General features: G+C 43.9%; 2 protein-coding genes and 1 long non-coding RNA gene across 16 annotated transcripts in view; 1 reads left to right on the top strand and 2 right to left on the bottom strand.

Annotated features, from left to right (window-relative positions):
- Positions 1-3,970: 3,970 nt before the first annotated feature.
- Positions 3,971-10,449, bottom strand: LOC145510876 (uncharacterized). The gene is made up of 3 exons (XM_081503044.1): positions 10,266-10,449; positions 4,761-6,009; positions 3,971-4,642 (listed from the first exon to the last, which is right to left on the bottom strand). The coding sequence occupies exons 1-2, from the start codon at positions 10,447-10,449 to the stop codon at positions 4,811-4,813; spliced, it is 1,383 nt and encodes a 460-aa protein (XP_081359170.1). The 3' UTR covers positions 3,971-4,642; positions 4,761-4,810.
- SNCAIP (synuclein alpha interacting protein) overlaps positions 5,129-23,739 on the top strand; it is a 162,011-nt gene continuing 143,400 nt past the window's right edge. For 4 of the 14 annotated variants that reach the window (XM_081499043.1, XM_081499035.1, XM_081499045.1 and 1 more), the window contains exon 1: positions 5,458-5,753. The gene's annotated coding sequence lies outside the window, so the exon portion shown is untranslated. Of the gene's footprint in view, positions 5,277-5,457; positions 5,754-18,346; positions 18,383-18,472; positions 18,509-23,739 lie in introns of those variants that run through there. The other 10 variants (XM_081499044.1, XM_081499037.1, XM_081499038.1 and 7 more) reach the window with 6 other exon arrangements.
- LOC145509766 (uncharacterized) lies at positions 11,582-12,679 on the bottom strand. The gene is made up of 3 exons (XR_014056400.1): positions 12,404-12,679; positions 12,221-12,319; positions 11,582-11,775 (listed from the first exon to the last, which is right to left on the bottom strand). It is a non-coding gene; the product is annotated as an uncharacterized LOC145509766 (long non-coding RNA).

Here is a 23,739-nt window from a genome sequence, read left to right as displayed (position 1 = left end):
TGAGACGTGCATGTGCATTAGTCGCTTGGTTGTGTCCAACTCTCTGCAACCCCAAGGACTATAGTCCTCTAGATTCTTCTCTCCATGGAATTCTCCAGGCAAGAATATTGGAGTGGGTTGCCATTTCCTTCTCCAAGGGATCTTACCAACCCAGGGATCAAACCTGGGTCTCCTGCATTGTAGGCAGATGCTTTACCATCTGAGCCATCAGGGAAACCCCATAGTGAGATGTGCTGTGACTCAAAGGAAGATCAATTCAAACAGATCTGAAGGCATCAAGCCACTCTGGGAGGGAAAAGGTTTTCCATAAAAAGTATCCAGGAAAAATGGACCTACTAAAGATGGTGTGGGTGGAGTCCCTAGAAAAAGACCAGTTCAATGAACTCAGGTTGCTGCAGAAACATCACTTTTAAATCACAACTACAGGTTTGCAGATGAAGCTGAAGAATGGGCAGAGTGTCTCTCAAGGCCAACATGAATAATGTGTCCAAATCAACTTCAGGTAGAATAAAGCACAAACCTGCACAAATCTGACTACTGGGTTAAAGTAATCGTAGTTAAATCTGGCCATGAATACTTGTATAGAGTTTGAATCCAGAGTTCCTCTAGGTATCTTTACACCAGCTTTTGCACCCTGCTGGTAACTCCTTATAGAAGAGGAACATAGGGGAAAGATCATGGTCCCAAATCAGTTGATTTACTGAAAACCCCTTAATGCCTCATGGATAATTTTTTTTTGTATGTTTTTGCCCCAGGGTGTCTCAGAACACATGGCAAGACATTCATCTGATTGTAGTTTTGTGCATGGTCTAATTTTTCCCATTTAAAAATCCCAACAGTAAAATTGCCAATGATCTGTAAGGATGGGTAAAGCACAGTAACAGGATTAAATGGAATCTCATGATAATCTCAGCAAATCAGATTAACAATGCATAAAAATTCTCCTATACCTAATCTTCTACTGACATTGCTATATTATAAGCAGCTAAGCTGCTAGGCTTGAATTTCATCCCCCTCCCAATTTTAACTTTATTAGAAGTGCTAAAATGAAGCAAAAGGCTAAAACTTGCTCCAAGAAAAGAAAAAAGAAATATTGCTGGGAAAAAATCACTAGAAAGTGAAGACATGATCATCGAAAACAGGTCAGGTGAGGAATGCTAAATTCCTAATCATACTCAGCTCAGGCATACAAATACCCATGAGTATAGACCTCCCACGTGACGCTAGTGGTAAAGAACCCACCTGCCAATCCAGGACACGAAAGACACAGGTTTGATCCCTGGGTCAAGAAGATCCCCTGGAATAGAAAACGGCAACCCATACCAGTATTCTTGCCTGGAGAATTCCCATGGACAGAGGAGCCTGGCGGACTACAGTTCATGAGGTTGCAAAGAGTCGGCCATAACAGAGAGACTAACACTTTCACTTTCATAGCAAAGATGAACTCTATCTAAAGAAGTCTAAAGTTTGTCTGAAGAAACTCAAAAATGTTCAAAATTTCGACTCCTAATCATTCTTTGTCAGTCACATTTCTTTGCTCTTGATTTTGTGATTATTTCAGAAGTTAGAACTGCTATAGAATTTATACTTCTGTCCATCATCTACTTGTATACTTCAGCTCTATGGCTTTTTGTAAAATGCACAGACTTTTCTCCTGTTTTATAAGATCTACAGTAAAGTGTAGTACGTTCATACCTCCTCATCTTATTATTTACCAAATGTCTGGTCATATTGTAGGATGCACTTCCTTGTCCTCTTGTGAGAAGTGGAGCCACATGACTAGTTGTGGCCAATTAACTGTGAGCAGGAGTGACCTGTATAATTTCCTAGCTGGAGTATTTAATTTCCCATATAAGACCTTCAAGTTCGCTTTCCCTCACTAGAGTGACCAGCAATATTGCTATTAGTGGCTGTTTCATTAGGTTGGAATCTTAAAGTGAAAAAGATATGAAGCAGAGATGCCCCTGGCCTGTAATTACCATATAGTGAGAACAAGAAATGCATTTTTAATGAGCTGTGGAAGTTTTGGCTTCTTGTTGCCTGAATGTTTGTTACTATAGTATAACCTAACCTATCGTGATTGATACAATCACATTTGCATGTGAGGTATGATCTGATTCTTGTTTAGGTGCTAAGTCTTGTCAGACTCTTTGCAACCCCATGGACTATAGCCCCTCAGGCTCCTCTGTCCATGAGATTCCCCAGGCAAGAATATTGGAATGGGTTGCTGTTTCCTTCTCCCAGCAATCTTCCCGACCCAGAGATAGAACTCATGTCTCCTGCGTCTCCTACATTGCAGGTGGATTCTTTACCCACTAAGCCACCTGGGAAGCCCAAAAGCATGGGCCCAACTGAATTATAGGTTCCAACTAGAAACCAGAAAGGACCCCAAACAGGGCTTTCTTCAGTGATTCACACACTGCAATGAGAAATAAAAATCAGAGCCTTTAATGCAGAGTTGGATGTCTTATTAAACAAATCAACACTTAAAGAATGGGAAAAAGAAAAGAAAAAAGAATAGCTTCTATTTGATCACTGGCAGTGTTGTAGCAGGTTTATTCAATTTTTATAGCACAATAAAGATATATTATGGAAACTGGGTAAAAAGAAAGAGGCAGCTGTTTAATTGTAATAATTGAATGAATAATTACATGGCAGCTCTTTGGCAGATGATTTACAGTGAAATGAATTTCTGTACTAATTATTTTCAGTAGCTAACTCTTGAATATAAAAATCTGCTCAGTGATGAAGATCCAAATATGAGTAATATGAACTCCCTGGCATGAATGGAAACTGACAACTGAATAGTAGGGGAGAAGAAATGGACATGAAGCAGAAATAATAAGTGTTCTAAGAGTTGCACACTCCAAGCTGTGACAGGCCTGGGAGTTCTAAAAAGGGGTAACTGATCTAGTAGCTATGGCTGCTAAGCCATTCCATAGTTAGTACTAGCTTGTAGAGGCAGCTGCTTGAATAGAAAATGGGGTATCAGAGAGTAGTTGGTATAAGAAGCCACTGAAGGAGGGGGCAGAGCAACTTATTAACTTGATACAAAGTCAACGTTACTTTGAGGAAGCCAGCTTTCTTGCCATCCAGTCTAAAATCTAGCGGCTCAGTTTCAACTCCAATTACTTCACTACTTCCACACTTTGGTGTATCAGTTTGTGGTTTAGGATTTGGCAAGACTGAGCACAGGAGAAGCAAACCAACAAATGGTCCAAGTGGAAGCAAACTCACTGCCTGTGTGTGTAAGCATAGGTTTAAGTCACAGTGTAAAAATAATCACAGGGAAACCATGGTAAATATGTAATCAAAAACATGTTAGAATGAACCATAACAACAAAAAAAAAACCAGGGGAAAATATTTGAAACAATATCTCAAAGACTGCTTTTTTAGACTATAGCATGCTCTTCCTTGGCTACACAAAACCAATGTTTTCTCTCCTCAGCAATGTTTTCTGTCCATGTAACAAGATCATACCCATTCTTTGTTGAACCGTTTACACTGAAGTAACACTGGCTTACTTACTGTTAGATGTTTAAGGCAGTTGGAAGGAGATAGCCATGTATAACTCTCCAAAAAATTACTCCTTCAATGTTAAAATTTGATTTTTCAAAAGTAGGCTGTCAAAATATTTAAAAGGATGGCAATAAAAGTATGTTGTGTATAGAACATATCAAGGGTGACACCAACTCCATCCATATCTACTGGATGGAAGCAAGATGTGCTTTTCTGAGAGTTTATAGTAGGCAAAAAAAAAAAAAAAAAGAGGCATTTTTATTTTAACCAGATGTGAAAGAATTAAACCCAATATTTTCAAGTATTTTTTAGTGCCATATGATGTCATCTGATTTTATATCTTCTGAGGGATGGTGGGTATTTTCAAATTGTGAAGCCACTTTCCATATATGTACTTAAAGTCTTATATATGATAAATTACAGTAAACAAATTACCACACGGGCAGAACATACTTTCGGCTGTTTATGTAAGACAGCGGAGAGAGAAATTTAGTTTCTAAATCGGAAATGGAATCAAAAGCATGTGAAATGTCTTCTGCTGGCCTTCAAGGCAGTCCTTATTTCAGAGACTATGTACTCCTCATCCAAAGAGGTCCAGGGCAGGGAGGGCTGAGTGTGTCCTCCGAATGGTAAGTACAAGGGCCTCTTCCTGCAGCGCCAACACAGCAGCCCCTGGACCTCGTAGGCACCGCACTAGTCATCCAGGCAACCACAGTTTTTAAATAACCTTGCCCTTCCTTTTTTACTGGTATTATGTTTTCAATGACAGCCTTACACATGCTATACATCCCACCTCCACTAACCCAGATGGGGCCAAATTTCCCAGGATCGCTGCGCCACTCTTGTCCTCCGGAGGTGGCAAGGGAACCAGGCGGCTCCGAAGCAGACAGACGAGAGAACTTGCTTCCTCACGCTTTGCTCTGGAGCAGCACCAGACAAGCGGCCACACCCAGGAGCAGGAGAGTGGCCCTCAAAAGGCTTTGCTGAGTGAGCTTCTCTGAGCCATCTCTCCCGGGGTGGGGAAAGAGACTTCTTAAGAACCATTTAAAGCTTTCCAAAGGGCAAGAGCGAGACGATCGCGAGCCAAGGTTAGCATCAGTGGTTCCACTCCTCCAGACTTCACTTCGGAAATAAGGAAGGAAAGAGTCAGTCACCAGTGCTGACTGACGGATGCCTCATCCAGCAGCTCCCCGCCCCCTCCCAATTAAGACAGAGCTGTTGAGAGTAAAGTTAATATTACTAAAGGGCCGTCGGTGTATTAAACGTTGTTGAATTGGAAGCACCATCAGTTCAGACCAAAGTCTCCTCCATCCACCACCCATGCTCGAGCACGGAACATTCCGGGCAAAGACCCCTCAGCCTTCCTTCCTTGGCGAAGTCCTCGAGGGTGGGCGAGACCGGGGTGGGGGCGGGCGAGGAGGACTGGGGCTTAGGACTGTGCCAACGCAAAAATCTTCTGCCAAGGGGCTCCCGAAGCAGGGCAGTTTCCCACGACCGTGCCCACGTTCCGTCGCCCCCTCCCCGAGTGTCTGCCCGGCCGAGGCTGGAACCCTGGAATGGGTTGGGGACCAATGAGATGGCAGCGGTTGACGCAGGGATCACCGTGAGGGGCGATTTCATCTCCCGGAGGTGGGGTGGGGAGAGGCCGCCCAGCGGGGGTGGGGGGAGCTGAGGAGAAAGGGGGTAAAAAGTGGGAGGGGAGGAGATCGGAGACAGCCAGTTGAGCAGCAAAGAAACAGAGGTGCGAGAGCCAAAGGTAAAAAAGAAAAGAGCAGGTTCGCGGACGAGGAGGCGGCGCGGCCGGGGCTGGGGGCCGCCGCGCGGAGGGCGCCGCGGGGAGGGCGGGGGAGGGTCGCCGTCAGTCAGGCCGAGCCGGGCTCGCGGGCCGGGGGGCGGGCGCCGGGCGCGCGGCAGCGGCGGGAGGGCGCGGCGGCCGCGGCCGTGGAGACCGCGCCCCCGCCCGGCGGTGCGCCGCGCTCGGCGCTCCGCGTCCCTCAGCGCCAGCTCCGAGCCCGCCGCCCCGGGGCTGCCCTCCTCCCGCTGCCGCGCGCCCGTTGAGGGGCCCGGGGGTGGAGAGGCGCCGGAGGCCCGGCCGCATTGTGACGTAGCGGGGCCGCGGCAGCGCCTCCACCGCCCGCCGGCTCCCGCGGTTCCGGCTCCCGCCGCCGCCGTCCATCTGTCCGTCCGTCGGTCCGTCCGCGTTTTCGAGCAGCCGCAGCGCCGGGCGCCCCGGGTGAGTCCAGGTCCCGGGTGGACGCCGCGGGGAGACGGGGGTGGGGCGACGGCGCGAGCGACTGAGCCTTTCCAAGTTTGCACCGGGCGACCCGGGCAGTGGTCCCCCCACCCACCCACCGCCGCGAGCCCCGGGGGTGGGGGGGCGCTTTGTGCGGCGAGTCCCGGCGGCTCGAGTGGCGGCGGTGCCTCTGCAGAAAGGGTTTGGGGGAGGTCTCTATAGTAACGTTGGCGGCGCCTGCAGAGCGGCTTCTCTCCTTGGGGGGGCGGGGGGGAGAGCCCCCGGGAGCGGAGGGGAGAGCCCCCAGCTCTGGTTCCAAAGGATTGTTCTTTTCCTTAGCCAGTTTCGTGTGGTTATTATTCTTGCTGCCACCTGGGTTGGTGTGGGAGGCAGGGATGGGCAGTGCCGGGGCTCCTAAGAACTGAGGTAACCAGGGACGAAGTAATAGTAATAGAAACAGTACCAACAATAATAATAGTAATCGCAAAAGAGGGACGTCTGGGGTTGCCGCGGCCCAAGGGGAGCCCCTCGCTCTTGGGCACCGCGGCCTCTTGGCTGCCCGGTCTTCTAGGGCTCCGACCACCACCCTTGGGCGCTGTCCTGCGTCCCCCGCTCGTCCGGGTCAATTGTAGCCAGGAGTGTTTGTCCCCTGGCCTCCTTCCGCGGTGATGAATCTCATCTGCAGGTGGTAAGCGAGGTGACTGGTAATTTGGCTATTGTCAAATGCCACGTTTTGTTTATTTCATTTTTACGAAAGGAAAAGAGGGAAAATTATGAGCCATTACTGGCAGCCATACAGTTTCCACAGGAAATACTAGCATTCTTTGAGGAACACGCTACTGCTTGCGAGGAAGAAAGTCTTTAGGAAACAAAAAGGCAACAGCATTGTTGCTCATTTTCAATGGACCGCTAGGAGAGGGGAAACGTGGTGTTTTTTCCTGTGGGAACAGGCTTGCCTTGGGAAAGTTAATTAAGGAAGCTTACTGTCGGTGGCCCGTTTTTCACTTGCTGGTGGCTGGACCCCACTCCTCTTGGCTATTACTGACAAGTGTCCATCAAAGAGCCGCGAGGAAAGGAGAACCACTGCAGTATAGTCTCACCACACACCACGTGCTGTGGAGCCCAGCCAGGGTGCAGTGTGCAAAATGAAATAAGGGCTGTCTGGGGACGTTTATGAGGATTGCATGTGTGCAGAGTATGTCAGTTCTCCAAGGTGTCACTCTAAGCACATCATTTTCAAGCATGGCTTTCCCTGCTGAATCTGCAGAAAGGCAAAAACCTATTTCTCTTATTGTGGAGCAGATGTCCCAGTTGGGAATGGATTGAAATCTGTATTTCGTTTGTACATATTGAAATTTTCAAAGGCAAAGAGGATAAGGTTTAGGAAAGCAGTATGCTAATGGGTGGGAGAAGGCAATGGCAACCCACTCCAGTACTCTTGCCTGGAAAATCCCATGGATGTAGGAGCCTGGTAGGCTGCAGTCCATGGGGTTGCGAAGAGTCGGAGACGACTGAGCGACTTCACTTTCACTTTTCACTTTCATGCGTTGGAGAAGGAAATGGCAACCCACTCCAGTGTTCTTGCCTGGGGAATCCCAGGGCCGGCAGAGCCTGGTGGGCTGCCGTCTATGGGGTCACACAGAGTCGGACATGACTGAAGCGACTTAGCAGCAGCAGCAGCATGCTAATGGGTTCACATCTAGAGAATGTCTGTTGGGTATTTCTGATGCGTCTCAATGTTAAATTGTGTTCAGCCTGGCTGGAGTCTAGGGAGACACCCTTCAGGTGTCCTTTATTTGAAAAAGTGTGACATTTTGTCCCCATTGCAGAAGTCCCTCTGGAAGGCAGTATTAACTGAAGATTACCCAAATATGTAGGAGTTTCAGGTCTAGACACAGGAAGAAGATGGTGCTTCTCTTAAGGATCTTTGGACATCTCAGTTAGAAATAAAATATAAAAAAATAAATAATACAGCTTTGAACATAAACTTCATTTTATTTAGAGCAAGCATTTCATGAGGAAAGGTAACCATATGGTAGATCTGAAATGATGCTGCAGTTATTGATTTGACATTTACTACTGTGTATGGATATCCAAAAGGAAGGGACTAAGGCAAATGAATTTCTCTGTCTCCTGTGTCGTAGCTCTGCTACTTTCAACTAGTTGTTCTTGTGCAGGTGTACAGTGGAAATTTAGAACAGAGGCCAAGAAACTTTCTGTGCACTGTTGTCTTGGAGGGAATTGCAGCAGTATTTTACTGTTCTTAAGAGGAGGAAAACCCACATAAACATCTAATACAAACAAATGATCTTTGATATTATCAGAGAAAGTCTAGAGCCATTTTTCTTGCCAGATTGAAGGCATTTCTTGTCAAGAGAGGAAATCTCCCAAGGAGCAGGTGCATCATTATAAGAAACACAAGGGAATTTTTCTTTTAAATGCAAAATCTAATTGAATAGCAACAAGAGAATCAAATGACACTCTTAGACTAGAAGGTTTGTTTTTGGCAGTTTGTCAGATTAGGGTTGCAAACCACATAGGAGAAATGGGTGTCTTGGGAGAAAAATAATTTCCTGGTGAAAATCAAACATTTGCTTCTGTGAAACTTTTACCTTTACATGCTTGTTTCTTTGTGCCTCTTAGCTTGGTGTGCAGATTCTACTTGCAAGAATTAATTTTCTGAAAATGATTTAATGAAGTAGTTACTAATATGTATACTATGCATGATTTTATGCCTGTAGATAACTGGATTTTATATTTTATAATTTGTATATCAGGTCCTTTTTTAAGCTTTTAAAATTATTGATCAAAATATGTGTTGAAATGATTAATGTTAATTGATACAATTGACAGCTGGATCCTGGAAAAGTGCTGATTGATTACTAAATAGTCATTGCATATACACTTTGTACATACATGGGGTATAAAAATATAAAATGCAGAATCTCTTCACAAAGAACTTACAAGGGGAAAAATAGGATACATGAAAAATTAAGTAATGATACAAAACATGAAAGAAGATATTTTATGATTAATTGCCCAAGACAGTGAGCAGTAATTAAAAAGGAATTCCCAGGAGAAAGTAACCAAGTCAGCTTAGATGTTTTTTCCATTATCCATTGCTGTGTAACAAATCATCCCCAAATCATTGCTTAAAATGCCTGTATTGCTTGCAATTGTGTGGTTGGTAGTTCAAGTTGGGTTCAGTGAGGTGGTTCTGCTGCTGCTCTTGGCTGAGTTCCTCTGTTATCTTCAGTCACCTGGTAGTTTCGATGATCGAGGATGGTCTCATTTATGTCTGATAGCTATTAGGTCAGGTTAACAGGTAGCTGTGGCATGTGCTTCCCATTCTCCAGCTGACTAGCCTGGGCTTCTTTATGTGGCAGACAAGCAATATTCCAAGAGCAGCAAAAGAACAAACCCCAGTTTAAGGTGATTTTTAAGCCTCTGCTTGCATTGTATTTGCTATACCTTCCCCTCGGCCAAATCAAATCACAGGGTCTCCCCAGATTCAAGAGGGTATTGAAAGACTCCACTTGCTGTCAGTGGGAGCTGCAAAAATTTGTGGCAAATTTTTTTCAACCTAGTATGTGTATGAAAATACTTGTTCCAGCCAATGTTTTTGTGCTGAGGGATAGTGTACTGTAAGCTAGTATACTTGGAGACAGCCCAGAATTGAGGTTAGGGAATTGCCCTATAAATCATTGTTCTGTAATCTTTGTTCTGTAAACCACAGAAAGAAAAGGAAGGACAACGATAATAAAATTTTAGCTATATCCTCTGCTAGTGGTGTGAGGATGGTTTGGAGACAGTAGGCTGGTAGCAGTCAGCAATCCATTGTTGAAGGGTGAGGAAGGCTCTGACAAAGGTGGAGGCAGAGAGGATGGAAAGGAAGGGATCAATCTGTGCATTTGGGCTAAGTCGCTCAGTCGTGTCCTGTCCAACTCTTTGTGATCCTATGGACTGTAGCCGGCCAGGCTCCTCTCTTCATGGGATTCTCCAGGCAAGAATACTGGAGTGGATTGCCATGCCCTCCTCCAGGGGATCTTCTCAATCCAGGGATCAAACCCGTATCTCTTCCATCTCCTGCATTGGCAGGTGGGTTCTTTACCACCAGCGCCACCTGGGAAGCAGAGATCGATCTGGGAGAGCCCCTATTTTGGATTAGGTGACTGATTATACAAGGTTAGCGAAAGCCTGGAGTCAGAATCATTATGAGATTTAAAAAAGCTTAAGTGACTGAAAGAATGATTGTGCTGTTGTGAGAAATAGAGAAATCAATAAGTGATTTATTTGGGGGGAGGTGAAAAATTCAGTTCCAGGAAGATTGATTAAAAGAGATAAATTGAACGTTAGAGTGCTTTATAAGCTGCAGAGTATGCAATGGACGTTACTATTGCTTAGTGTTTAAATTACAGTGGATTGTATACAGTTATGTTTCTCTAGTTGTAAAGCAACAGAAAACAAAATGCAACCTGGAGGATATCCTGAGAGTCAAAGGGAAGTCAGAACCATTCTCAGGATAGAAACGGAACTCCTCTGGGGAGCTGGAGAGTAGAAACTGAAGGTCTTGTTCCTGAGGCACACAGCTGGCTGTCGGCCCTTGGAAGGCTCTGCCCTTGGACTTGGCAAAGCAGGAAGAACTCCTTTGGCCTAGTTTGAGTGGCAGGCACACTGCTGAGCCAGAAGCGTTCATTGACAGCCCTGCTCAGATAGCACACAATGCGGGAGTAGGTGGGTGCTTCCTCAAAGGACTTGGGAGCACTGCTGTCAGAATTGAGAATGGACACAGGGTAGCAGAACCAACAAATCCCTGCCAGAGGTGAACACTTGATGATTTCTTTGGGCCTGGCTACTGGGAGGAGAAGGAAATGGCAACCCACTCCAGTGTTCTTGCCTGGAGAATCCCAGGGACAGAGGAGCCTGGTGGGCTGCCGTCTGTGGGGTTGCACAGAGTTGGACACGACTGAAGTGACTTAGCAGCAGCAGCAGCTACTGGGAAGTGGGCAGGGTAGGAGGTGACACTTTAGGCACGTTTACATAGAGATACCAGTGCATTCGTGACAGTTAACACCCATGCTAGTGGCAGAAGAGAGCCAGCACAGTGTAGGCTCCTCTGTAAACATCAGTGGATGTCTTATTAGAGGGGAGAGGAATGCAAAACACGTTCTTTTCTGTCTTTCACCTGAGGGTTCAGTGGAGGTGCTGCTTCACCAGCCTTGTTTTATAGGTGGCCTGTCTGAAATTCAGGTGGCCTCCCTACCATAGAGTGCAGCTGTCAGGCTGGCCTGAAACATCTGGCCTCACTCATATCCTGCATTTCGGCTCAGCAGCACACACAGCTGTGTTTTATGGAAGGGCCTGGGATGGACCAGCTCAAACCCGAGCCCACACTTTTTTATATCCTAGAAGATATTCCATAAATGTTAGTTTAGTGAGTGAATGTGCCATTATCTGCCACAGTAACATTTTCTAAAGCAGTCTGGTCTGGATTTTAATTATTCACGGAAGAATTAGCTATAAAGTCCCTAAATACCTTTTGTAGATTGAAGTGTTTTAAGGTACTGGTGGTGGTGGTTTAGTTGCTCAGTCGTGCCTGACTCTTTGCCACTCCATGGACTGTAGCCCGCCAGGCTTCTCTGTCCATGGGATTTCCCAGGCAAGAGTACTGGAGTGGGTTGCCATTTGCTTCTCTGGGATTTTCATTATTCACAGAAGAATTGGCTATCAAGTCCCCTAAATGTCTTTTGTAGATTGAAATGTTTTAAAGTACTAGTGTCACAGAAATGCAGGTTTTTATAATCCCAGTTACAAAAATAGACTCTGGGTTTTTTTGAAACACAATTGTCTTTACTTTTTGTATCTGTCAGGACTCTTGGCAGCAAGTCACAGAAACCCAGTGTTCAAGTAGGAAGGGACATATCCTGGATCCTGTGTTGGAAAAGTTCAGGGAGGACCAAGTTCTGATTTTCTCTCTTCTTCATGGTGGTAAAATGCTCATCAGCAGCTTTAGACTTAATCCCTGTGGGAAAAGAGAATAATTCAGGATTAACTCTAATTAGACCACTTTGATCATATGCTCATGCCCGAACCTGTTTTTTTGGCCAGAGACTGGGAATATGCTTCTTGGCGCAGCCTTGACGATGGGCCCAGTCCTGTCCTGGAGCCTTCAGGAGCAGGAGGGAGTCTATGTGAGGGGTGGCTGGGTGCCAGGGAAGGTGCATGGGAGGGTGGGGAGGTTTATGGGGGGAGGGTGGTCAGCTGCTGCTGCTTAGTCACTTCAGTCATGTCCGACTCTGTGCGACCCCATAGACGGCAGCCCACCAGGCTTCCCTGTCCCTGGGATTTTCCAGGCAAGAACACTGGAGTGGGTTGCCATTTCCTTCTCCAATGCATGAAAGAGAAAAGTGAAAGGGAAGTTGCTCAGTCGTGTCCGACTCCTAGCGACCCCATGGACTGCAACCTACCAGGCTCCTCCGTCCATGGGGTTCTCCAGGCGAGAGTACTGGAGTAGGCTGCCATTGCCTTCTCCGGGTGGTCAGCAAAGCCCTCCTAAACCCTGTGACCTGAGAGCAGGAAATGGGTGGGTTTTAAAGAGAAAATACTGAAAAGAAGAGAGTGGAGGCTGTGCGCGCATAAGCAGCAGATACCTATTGTTCCATCTGTTTTCCCTGGAGGACATAGTATATCTTGCTAAGCCACCAAGCTGTAAACCTGGGGATGGCCCTGGTCTGACCATCTTCCTTTCCACTTCCACCTAATCAATCACCAGGGCCTCCAGATCCATCTCTCAGTCTTACTCTTTTTCCCTACATTGGTTTAGATCAGTGGTCCCCTACTTTTGGGGCACCAGGGACCAGTTTTGTGGAAGACAATTTTTCTAAGGACTAGGGTCAGGATTGGGGAGGGGTGGTTGGTTTCAGGATGATTCAAGCACATAGCAATTATTGAGTGCTTTGTTTCTATTATTATTACATCAGCTCCACCTCAGATCATCAGGCATTAAATCCTGGAGGCTGGGAGTACCTGGTTTAGATCCTCACTGTTTTTGACTCCTTCACTCCTCACAAGTCACCTCTGAAATGCTGCTCCCAGTCTCTCCCTGCCAAGCCATTCTCCTCACCACTACCTGAGAGTTCCTTCTAAAGAACAAAGAGTTAAAATTGAACCACATGTCCATGGCCAAATAGTACAAACTTCCAGTGGTAAAATAAATGTCATGGGGCTATAATATACAGCCTGGTGACTATAGTTAATAATACTATATTGCATAGTTGAAAGTTGCTGAGAAAGTAGGTTTTAAAAACTCATCACAAGGAAAAATGTCGTTAAGTTTGTGTGACAGATTTTAACTAGACTTCTTGTGATTATCATTTCATAATATATACAAATATCAAATCATTATTTGTGCACCTGAAACTATTGTAATGTTATATGTCAGCTGTATCTCAATTAAAAAAAAAAAGAACCATTCAAAATTTCATAGCTCTGGGGAAGAAGCCCAAGCTCTTGACCATGAATTCCAGGGATCCCCATGATGTGTGCCCTGCCTCCTATTGGACACAGAGGATGGATGGGAGGAGGATGTGTAGTGACTTCTCCTAGCTGCCCATGTACTCTCCATGCTGAGATGACCTCTCTAGCATTCGAGGTCACCAAGTGTCCATTTTCTCTCTCATTTTCATGCTTTTGCGTCTGTTGTGGTCTCTGTATTGTTTCTCCTTTCTTGACCTAGTGAAAAGCTGCTCCTCCTTCCTGACACAACTCAAGTGTTACTCTTTCGAGAAACCTTTGCTGGTCCAAGGCCCTGCCTTGGACTTGACCCTGTGTGACAGCATTGGGTATACTTTCTCTCTGTGCTGTTGCTCTGAACGTCTTGAGCAAGGCATTGCACTTCCTCATCTTTGTATATTCCTGTGCTTAGTAACAGTGCCTCTCATATCAGAGAGGAACAAACATTTTTTAAATAATGAGATATGTGTACTGAATTGTTAACCTTCAGGTTTTTAAGGTGATTTTTTTAGATTTATTCTATTTCCTTTAACTTGATTCTCACATTTGCTTCTCGGAACATTGACATGAAGACAGGTTTCTTTTGAAAATGCTGCTCAGACACTTTTCCATCAGTTCTCCCAACTGCTTGTTTCCTACTTGGTCACTAAAAGCTACCTTAGAAAAGAGCTGGAAAAATACAAGTGGCCCAAAGTGAATGTCAAGGCTAGAATCCAGGGCTCAGAGATCAGATGAGGAATAATTTTTCTTCCTACCATAAAGAGGCTATCTATTAATTAATATCTGAGGTGCTTACTCTGTGTTGGGTACTTACCAGCTCAGATGCATTCCAGTTATTCTTAGTTAATCCTCACAGAGGCTCCAGGAAGGAGATACTCCGTTTTCATCCTCTCTCTCCATCTGAGAGAACTAAGATGTAAAGAGTTGAAGCAGCTTGCTTGCCACTAAGCTCTCCCTTCCTGGGGACTGAAGAGCTGCCAATGGCCCTCAACTGGGCCATTGAGTAGACCCCATCTCTGATTGGGCTCTTCTGAGTCATCTGTTATGATGCTTTCGTTGTTTTTCTAAAATGAAGTGACCACTTCCTAAAAGCAAAACATTCCAGCTGCCTCCCTTGGCCATCCATTATGTCAGAAACACTATGGGAAAAGATGTGTTTAAAGAGGTAAGGACACCAGTTCTATAGGTAGCTGAAATCAAGATGAATTTCTACCTTAGAAATTCCCATAATGTTCTTGTGATTCTGCTGTGGCCAGACAATAGAGGCCTCTTACAGAGGTTGTCCTGCAGTGTGTAATGTGTAGGTCTCTTGAACAGGCATCAAAGAGGCTTCATTCTGAGAACCACACTGAAACATATACTAAGGATACACAGAATGAGCTAAAGATTTTGGAATCCATAGAAGCATAAGAATGTTTCTTAACCTGTTTTAAGTCTGAGAGCCTTTTGAGGCTATGATGAAAGCTATAGATTCTTTCCTTAGAGAAAAAAAATGTACACACACACACCACCCACCCACCCACACACACACTGTGTATCTGATTTCAAGAGTTTCCATCTGTGGATTTCCTGGGGCTCCCTAGACTCCAGGTTAAAAACCTGCTTAAAAGCTGTAATCTGGAAGAACGGTAATAGCCATTGTTGAGTGTTTACCATGTATCACATGTAACCATTTATCGTGCTCACCATGCGCCAGTCCTTTCTGAAAAGCACATCATAGCCAACCAGCCCCAAAGACGTGCATGATGAGCCCTGTTTTAAGCTGTCCTGAATGAAGTTCAGAGAAGGAACTTATTCTTCACCCAGCTGCCAAGTAGTGAGTGTGGAATTAAACACTGAACCCCAATCTGCATCACTGCTCCTTCCTGCAGCCTCCACACCTGTTCCTTTTACCACGCGAGGCATGAAACCTGGCTAGGGAGACTCCCAGCCTCTGTCAGTCCTGATGGCCCTCAGCCACTCTATTGAAAGTTGGTCTAGTGGCTGCTTCTGCCATGGGAGCCTCCTGGAATGCTGGAGCAGATGAGGGCTGGGAAGGGGGACACGTAAGCACAGTGGTTTCCTCTCAGGCCCACCCTGCAGGTGAGAAGGCAGAGGGACCAGACGACAAGCCGTAAATGGAATGAAGACAGGCTGACTGGTCTGGTCCCAGTAGAGTGTGGCTCCCTGGAAACCAGAGCCTGTTCTCATTTATTGATGATATGACCATTGTCCTTGTTTTGGCCTTTGTGTAGCGGTGTGTCTGCTGCAGATGAATCCAACAATAAGTGCTCTTCAGGGAGCACACACATCATCAGCCTCTTCTCCTCTTTGCAGCCCTCTGTGAGCCCCCCTGTGTCTCCCCTTCTCTCATTCTCCGGCTCCCTCTCCCCTCTCGTCCACCACCCCCCAAGACAGCCTCCTGGGTTTTCTCCCCAAGCGTCCGCTGGTGACCAGAACTGCCTGCTGCAAGTAATAGAATCCATGGTTCATTTCAGATTTTCCAGTAGACATGGTGATAAAAGGAAACAGGTGAAATTAATGTTAATGTTTTACTTGGGCTTCCCTGGTGGCTCAGTGGTAAAGAATCCACCTGCCAGTGCAGGAGATGCAGGAGACTCAGGTTCGATCCCCCTGGGTCAGGAAGATCCCCTGGAGAAGGAAATGGCAACCCATTCTAGTATTCTTGCCTGGAAAGTCCTGTGGACAGAGGAGCATGGAGGGACTACTGCTACACAGTCCATGGGGTTGCAAAGAGTTGGACACGACTGAAGCTATTGAGAACATATGCAGAGGTTTTACTTAACCCAGTATATCCAAAATATTAGCATTTCCCCATGTAACTGATATTTTTAAATATCATTAATCAGATTCTTTGCATTCCTAAACTCTTTGAAATTTGGGTGTATTTTATTTAAAAAATGTTAATTCTTATTGAAATATAGTTGACTTACAATGCTATGTTATTTTCACGTGTATCATGAAGTAATTCAGTTATACATATATATATATATATTTTTTTCTTTTTACATTGTCTTCCATTATAGGTTATTACAAGATATTGAGTATAGTTGGGTGTACTTTATTCTCAACTCAGACTAGCCACGTTTGCCATGTTCAGTCGCCGCGTGTGGCTGGGGGCTCCCATTGCAGCCTGCAGGCTTGGGCTCTGAAGAGGCCTTGGGAGCCCCCACCACCACCCCTGTCTCCCCAGCAGTTAGCTTGCGTCTCCTCTGTCACTCCATAAGAGGTATTGTACTCTATTGCCTGCACTCTTGAACCTGGGCTTTTGCGAGTAGGCAACGTGTCGGTCATCTCTCTGTCCCTGGTGTAGAGTACAGTGTCTCAGAGCCCACAGTTGGCATTTGTGACATTGAATGCATTAAAGGAGGGGGAGGTTGTATGTAATCTCAGGAACTGAGGAGACTGTGGTATATGAGGCTCACCTCCCAGCCCTGGCCCCTGCCTTTCAATCCCTGGCTCTTTCTGGTGCCACAGAACCACACTGGAGTCAGACCGAATGGACAGTCAAAAGGAACACTGTAGCCTAGAATTGTGCTGTTTCCACACGTCTTGTTTAACTTGAAGCTACACCTCCTCTAGTATTGAATCCTAGGGGAACTTATTGTAGTCTAGCATATTAAATCGTAATGGTCTTATTTAACAGGAGGGGAAAAAAGCAGGATAGACCAATTACCAAAACAAACCTCATCCACTGGACAAGCCTCCTACCGAGATTGCAAAGAAGGCCAACTGACATCTAGAATATTAAATCCACAGAGAAGGGATAGGCTGCATCAGGGAGCTGTTGCAGTCGTGATGACGAGCTTTCTCTATGCTTCCAGTGGTTTGAGAGTCATGACCACGCCCCCTGAGAGAATGGGAGATTTATAGCCCGAGTTAGTTTGCCTTTGCACGTTCAGTATTTAAATTTTGCAAGTGCTCCTAACCAATTCATGTGCTTGCCTGTCTACTTTACCCTAAGGATAAATGCTGTGTAAAATAATTCATTCAGCCAAGTCTTAAAGGTTGGTGCTGCCACAATACCATACAAACCACATATTCACATAAAGTCAAAAGTTTGAAAATGGGAGAAAATATTTGTGTTTGATCTATTAAGTCATATATGCATTTTAAGGACATCTTGTCTCAGGAAAGAGTATGTTACCTCAGAGCCACTCAAAGGGTGCATTGAAATAGAAAGTGGAATCAGGCCTAACCTCTGTCTTCCAGTTGATTCCCATTTTCAACCTGGAAAGCTCATTGACCTACCGGTGGTTTTTGTTTCTCAGAGTGCATACAGGGAAAAGTAAATCCTGCTGTCACACACTATGTAGGAGGAAGATGAATGAAGTCTAGAGAATGTTTTGAACAATTTCTCAAAAAAAAATTTTTTTCATTTGGAACAGTTGGAGGGCAAAGTAGCTGCCAGTATTTTTGCAGAGTAAATTCTAAAGAACTAGAAACATCATAGCATACATCCTATTGTGGAGAACCAAACACTCACCATGTTTAAGTAATTTGATGATCTCTTTTTAATAAGTCAAGGATGGTTCAGGACAGACAAAGCTTTTCACCTGTCGGCTCGAGTTTTGGGAAGGCTGCTTTTATTTGCATCTCTTAAAAAGAAGCCCTGGCTCTCCGTGTCTGCAGTGTCCTTCATCCTACATGACGGCTCTGGTGTCGCTGTGTTGGTGTCATTGAAAACCTATAAAAGGCCGAGAGCTACTTTTGAATTGGCTCGGTGAACCTGGACTGGATTTGTCAAAGTGGTGAAAGGTTTAAAGGAATTTTCATAAATGAGGTCTCCAAGCTGTGTTTTAGCCATACAGTTCCAATGAACTCCAAGGCCCGTGAACTCAGAGAAAAGCGCCTCTGAGAAGAGCAGTCATATCAAGATGGAAATAAATGATTCATTTTTACTCCCCGAGTTCTGCAGACATAAGCACACTTAGCCGCTGATCATCATAATTTAACAGTACTGTTGTGCAGTAAAAATACAATTTAAAAGTCTAATCTTTAATTAAGTTGAGTACTCGCAGATTAACGTGGTTACAAATCTTGGGCCCTGAATGTAACGCAGTGTTTACTTTTGTTGCTAGGAAATAACAGCTCTTCACAAGCTACAGATTGACTTGGTAAGAAGAGGGACATAAGCTTTTCCTACTAAGGGACTTGATCAGTTCTTCATTTCTGTCTCATAATGTATGTAAATGCATTTCATGCAGAGGTCTTGCAGCATTTGTTGGCCACAGAAAGCCCAGGTATGCACACTAAAGCAAACATTTTGAGGATGTTTGAAAGAGTTTGTTTGAAAGAACTTACCTAGAGCTCTTGGACAAAATAAGCTTCACCAAATATTTGAGTTTTTAATGAAATTAATTTATCCACTCATTAGAATTACTAAGGAAATAGATTTTTCTTTAATGTAGAATTATCACAAAGCTAATTGATGGCTTTGCATTCTCGCCATTAGTGGGAAGCTGTCAAATTAGAATCAGCATTTAATCCAAGTTGATGATTTTCCAAAATCATTAAAACTTGCATGTAGGAAATCAGCTCTGCTATTCCTTTTTCCCTTTCCCTCTCTTTGGCAAACCTCACTGCATGACACATTGTACAATAGTTTTTAAAACTGCAAAGCTAATGCTTGCACAGCATGAAAGGGGGTAGCGATGCCAGTTCATTTGCCTTGTTCCTGAAAAAGACGAAAGATTTCTATGTGCTATTTCAGTCAAGATCAGGCATGAAAGAATGGCCTCCCCAAGCTCAAAAGCAGAACTAAGAAAAAACCCACAGGGACGAATTTCTGTTTGATCTGTTGGAGGCAGGCCCTTGTACACAGGGCTGGTGTTTCAAAGCAGAGGCCCTTCCTAAAAGATGGAAAATAGCAGAACCTTGTTTGTGTTGAGGAACAGCTTTTGATTGGCTTGTGCGTATCACAGGATTTTGTCCTAAATCCAAACTCAGAAGAATCTGGGGAGATTATCTCTTTTGAGAAGGGTACTGCTGAGGGACAAGATCCTGACTGTACCCAGCATATGTGCTCAGGACCTCTCTTGGTGAGTGCATGCATGCATAAGTAGTCGCTTCAGTTGTGTCTGGCTCCTTGTGACCCCATGGACTGTAGTCCGCCAGGCTCCTCTGTCCATGGAATTCTCCAGGCAAGAATACTGGAGTGGTTGCCATTTCCTCCTCCAGGGTGCCTTCCCGATCCAGGGATCAAACCTGTGTCTCCTGCATTGCAGGAGGATTCTTTGCCACCTGATAAGCCCCGCTCTTGGTGATTACCACACTTTAAATTTCCTTCTGGATAATTAAGGACTCATTTCTGTTAGAAAACCGCGTGTTGATTTTGATAAAAATGTCTTCTCAGTCTGTGCAAGTACCTAGCACAGTTTCAGGTTCACACTTATGATTAATGCATGCTGGCTGGGTAAATGAGTCCTTCAGCATGTCTTGCAGGTAAATGTATCAATTATAAGACTGAAGGTTTCCTTCAATGCAGTAAATAGAGGTTATAAATGCTTGTCTTCTCAAAAGGTATCATTGTGTAACCTGTGTAATTTATGTTCAGAGCATCTCTCCGAAGCAGGATACTGTCAAACACTTGGGCAAAATACTATGTGATGGAAGGTCTCACTGCTCAGCCACTAGTTGGAATGGGGAAGGAATTGTAAGAGTCTTAAGATCTGCTTTTATGGAACTTTTGATGCTAGAAGGGAATTTGGAAATTTGATAGTAGTAAGATGGAGAGGGGAGATAACAAAACTGGCACACAGGTTACAAGCTTCTAGAGGGTGTTGATTATTTTTTGTTATTCTCACTGTCAGCTGAAACACCCAACAGCGTGCTTATAAATTGTGTGGCTCGGAGATGGTACATGACGGCAGACTGCCACACTGGTTATGAGTCTCAGAGCATGGGCTGGCTTAGTCTCTTACTGTGTGTGTATGATCTGGGGCAGCTCACTGAACCTCTGGATATTTTGATATGGTTTTGCCTTTCACTACCAGATATCTACTGATTACTTCATTTACTCAAAGTGAGTTTGGGATGATTGGTATCAAATGGATTCTAATCCACTCTATTCCTTTCTCAGCCTACTCTGTGTGCTGAGATATTTGGACTGAATCAGCAGGCTTGTTTTCTGGTTTCTGGTTGGGTCGGTGAGAGGCATCAGGAGGAGATGAGCTCCCGGCACTTGAGCATCTCCCTAAGGCTGCTTTCTGAATTCTGGTAACTATGCCCTCCTGCAGCTATTTCATACCGATAACTGCTCCCCTTTGGTCTTATTAGCTTAGGGTACTGCACCATCTCTTGTAGTTTCTTCAAACCCAGCCCACACCTTTGCAAATGGTCTATTAAAATACCCACAAATTGCATTTGATTGTGCCACTCGTTTCCTCATGGGAACCTGTCACAAGTGGTTACCTGTTTCAGAGGTCATTGTAAGAATGACATGGTTTAGGTAGAATTTAAAACAATGATCAACTCATAATAAGTATTCAACAAGGTTAAATATGATTGCCGTCAGCAGTTGTTTTCTGTTACAAAATATTGGGTTTGTCATATTAATTGTGATTACGATGTTTTCAAGTTTTTGAAAGACAAGAAGAAAATAACTATCATGTTGCAGATGTTGAAAGTGGAAAAAGTGAAGCAGAGAAGTCAAGAGCTAAGTCATTCAGTGCTTCCGTTCTAGAACTGAAGAAGTGAATTGAAGATTTTTGTCCTTGTTTCTCTGTACAAGGTACAGTCGTAATAATGTCTGGAAAAGAAAATTACAAGTTCAAAGTATTTACTAAGTTAAAACATAACCTACTTGGAGTAAATGGATATCCCAAATGTAATACATTCTATTTGTGACAGCTAAATAATAATTGGGTTGAGTCATGGACACCTCACCATCTTCACCTTAATTACTGTAAGAGCTGGGGCTCAGCATTTTCACATTTATACCCTCTTGGTAGTGTGAAGATATATGATCCTTAGCACTGAATTTCTTACAGACTCTTGAGGGTAGATCTACTTATTTATACTCACAGCTGAATAAAAGACCAACATTATGATGCTTGTATAGTAGATTTTCTGCAAACACACATTTTTCTTACTACCATCGAAGAGTTCTCATTCTTTTTTTTTTTTTTTTTTTATAAATTTATTTATTTTACTTGGGGGCTAATTACTTTACAATATTGTAATAGTTTTTGCCATACATTGACAAGAATCAGCCATGGGTTTACATGTGTTCCCCTTCCCGAACCCCCCACCCACCTCCCTCCCCCTCCCATCCCTCTGGATCATCCCACTGCCCCGGCCCCGAGCCCTTGTCACATGCATCGAACATGGAATGGTGCTCTGTTTCACATATGACAATACACATGTCTCAATGCCATTCTCCCAGAACGGCCCACCCTCACCTTCTCCCTCAGAGTCCATAAAATTGTTCCATGCATCTGTGTCTCTCATTCTGTCCCGCATATAGGGTTATCGTTACCATCTTTCAGATTCCATATATATGCATTAGTATACTGTATTGTTGTTTTTCTTTCTGGCTTACTTCACTCTGTATAATGGGCTCCAGTTTCATCCATCTCAGTAGAACCGGTTCAAATGTATTTTTTTTAATGGCTGAGTAATATTCCATTGTGTATATGTACCACAGCTTCCTTATCCATTCATCTGCTGATGGACATCTAGGTTGCTTCCATGTCCTGGCTATTGTAAACAGTGCTGCAATGAACATTGGGGTACACGCGTCTCTTTCAATTCTGGTTTCTTCGGTGTGTATGCCCAGCAGTGGGATTGCTGGGTCATATGGCAGTTCTATTCCCAGTTTTTTAAGGAATCTCCACACTGTTCTCCATAGTGGCTGTACTAGTTTGCATTCCCACCAACAGTGTAAGAGGGTTCCCTTTTCTCCACACCCTCTCCAGCATTTATTGCTTGTAGACTTTTGGATAGCAGCCATTCTGACTGGTGTGAAATGATACCTCATTGTGGTTTTGATTTGCATTTCTCTAATAATGAGTGATGTTGAGCATCTTTTCATGTGTTTGTTAGCCATCTGTATGTCTTCTTTGGAGAAATGTCTGTTTAGTTCTTTGGCCCATTTTTTGATTGGGTCATTTATTTTTCGGGAATTCAGCTGCAGAAGTTGCTTGTATATTTTTGAGATTAATTGTTTGTCTGTTGCTTCATTTGCTATTATTTTCTCCCATTCTGAAGGCTGTCTTTTCACCTTGTTTATAGTTTCCTTTGTTGTGCAAAAGCTTTTAATTTTAATTAGGTCCCATTTGTTTATTTTTGCTTTTATTTCCAATATTCTGGGAGGTGGGTCATGGAGGATCCTGCTGTGATTTATGTCGGAGAGTGTTTTGCCTATGTTTTCCTCTAGGAGTTTTATTGTTTCTGGTCTTACGTTTAGATCTTTAATCCATTTTGAGTTTATTTTTGTGTACGGTGTTAGGAAGTGTTCTAGTTTCATTCTTTTACAAGTGGTTGACCAGTTTTCCCAGCACCACTTGTTAAAGAGATTGTCTTTTCTCCATTGTATATTCTGGCCTCCTTTGTCGAAGATAAGGTGTCCATATGTGCGTGGGTTTATCTCTGGGCTTTCTATTTTGTTCCATTGATCTATATTTCTATCTTTGTGCCAGTACCATACTGTCTTGATGACTGTGGCTTTGTAGTAGAGTCTGAAGTCAGGCAGGTTGATTCCTCCAGTTCCATTCTTCTTCCTCAAGATTGCTTTGGCTATTCGAGGTTTCTTATATTTCCATACAAATTGTGAGATGATTTGTTCTAGTTCTGTGAAAAATACCATTGGTAGCTTGATAGGGATTGCATTGAATCTGTAGATTGCTTTGGGTAGAATACTCATTTTCACTATATTAATTCTTCCAATCCATGAACACGGTATATTTCTCCATCTGTTTGTGTCCTCTTTGATTTCTTTCATCAGTGTTTTATAGTTTTCTATATATAAGTCTTTTGTTTCTTTAGGTAGATATATTCCTAAGTATTTTATTCTTTTTGATGCAATGGTGAATGGTATTGTTTCCTTAATTTCTCTTTCTGTTTTCTCATTATTGGAGTATAGGAATGCAAGGGATTTCTGTGTGTTAATTTTATATCCTGCAACTTTACTATATTCATTGATCAACTCTAGTAATTTTCTAGTAGAGTCTTTAGGGTTTTCTATGTAGAGGATCATGTCGTCTGCAAACAGTGAGAGTTTTACTTCTTCTTTTCCTATCTGTATTCCTTTTATTTCTTTTTCAGCTCTGATTGCTGTGGCCAAAACTTCCAAAACTATGTTGAATAGTAGTGGTGAAAGTGGGCATCCTTGCCTTGTTCCTGACTTTAGGGGAAATGCTTTCAATTTTTCACCATTGAGGATAATGTTTGCTGTGGGTTTGTCATATATAGCTTTTATTATGTTGAGATATGTTCCTTCTATTCCTGCTTTCTGGAGGGTTTTAATCATAAA

Source organism: Giraffa tippelskirchi, chromosome 6, assembly GCF_054371585.1.
Source record: "Giraffa tippelskirchi isolate mGirTip1 chromosome 6, T2T-mGirTip1v1.2.pri, whole genome shotgun sequence".
NCBI lineage: Eukaryota > Metazoa > Chordata > Mammalia > Artiodactyla > Giraffidae > Giraffa > Giraffa tippelskirchi.
This window is presented reverse-complemented; position numbering and strand designations above follow the sequence as displayed.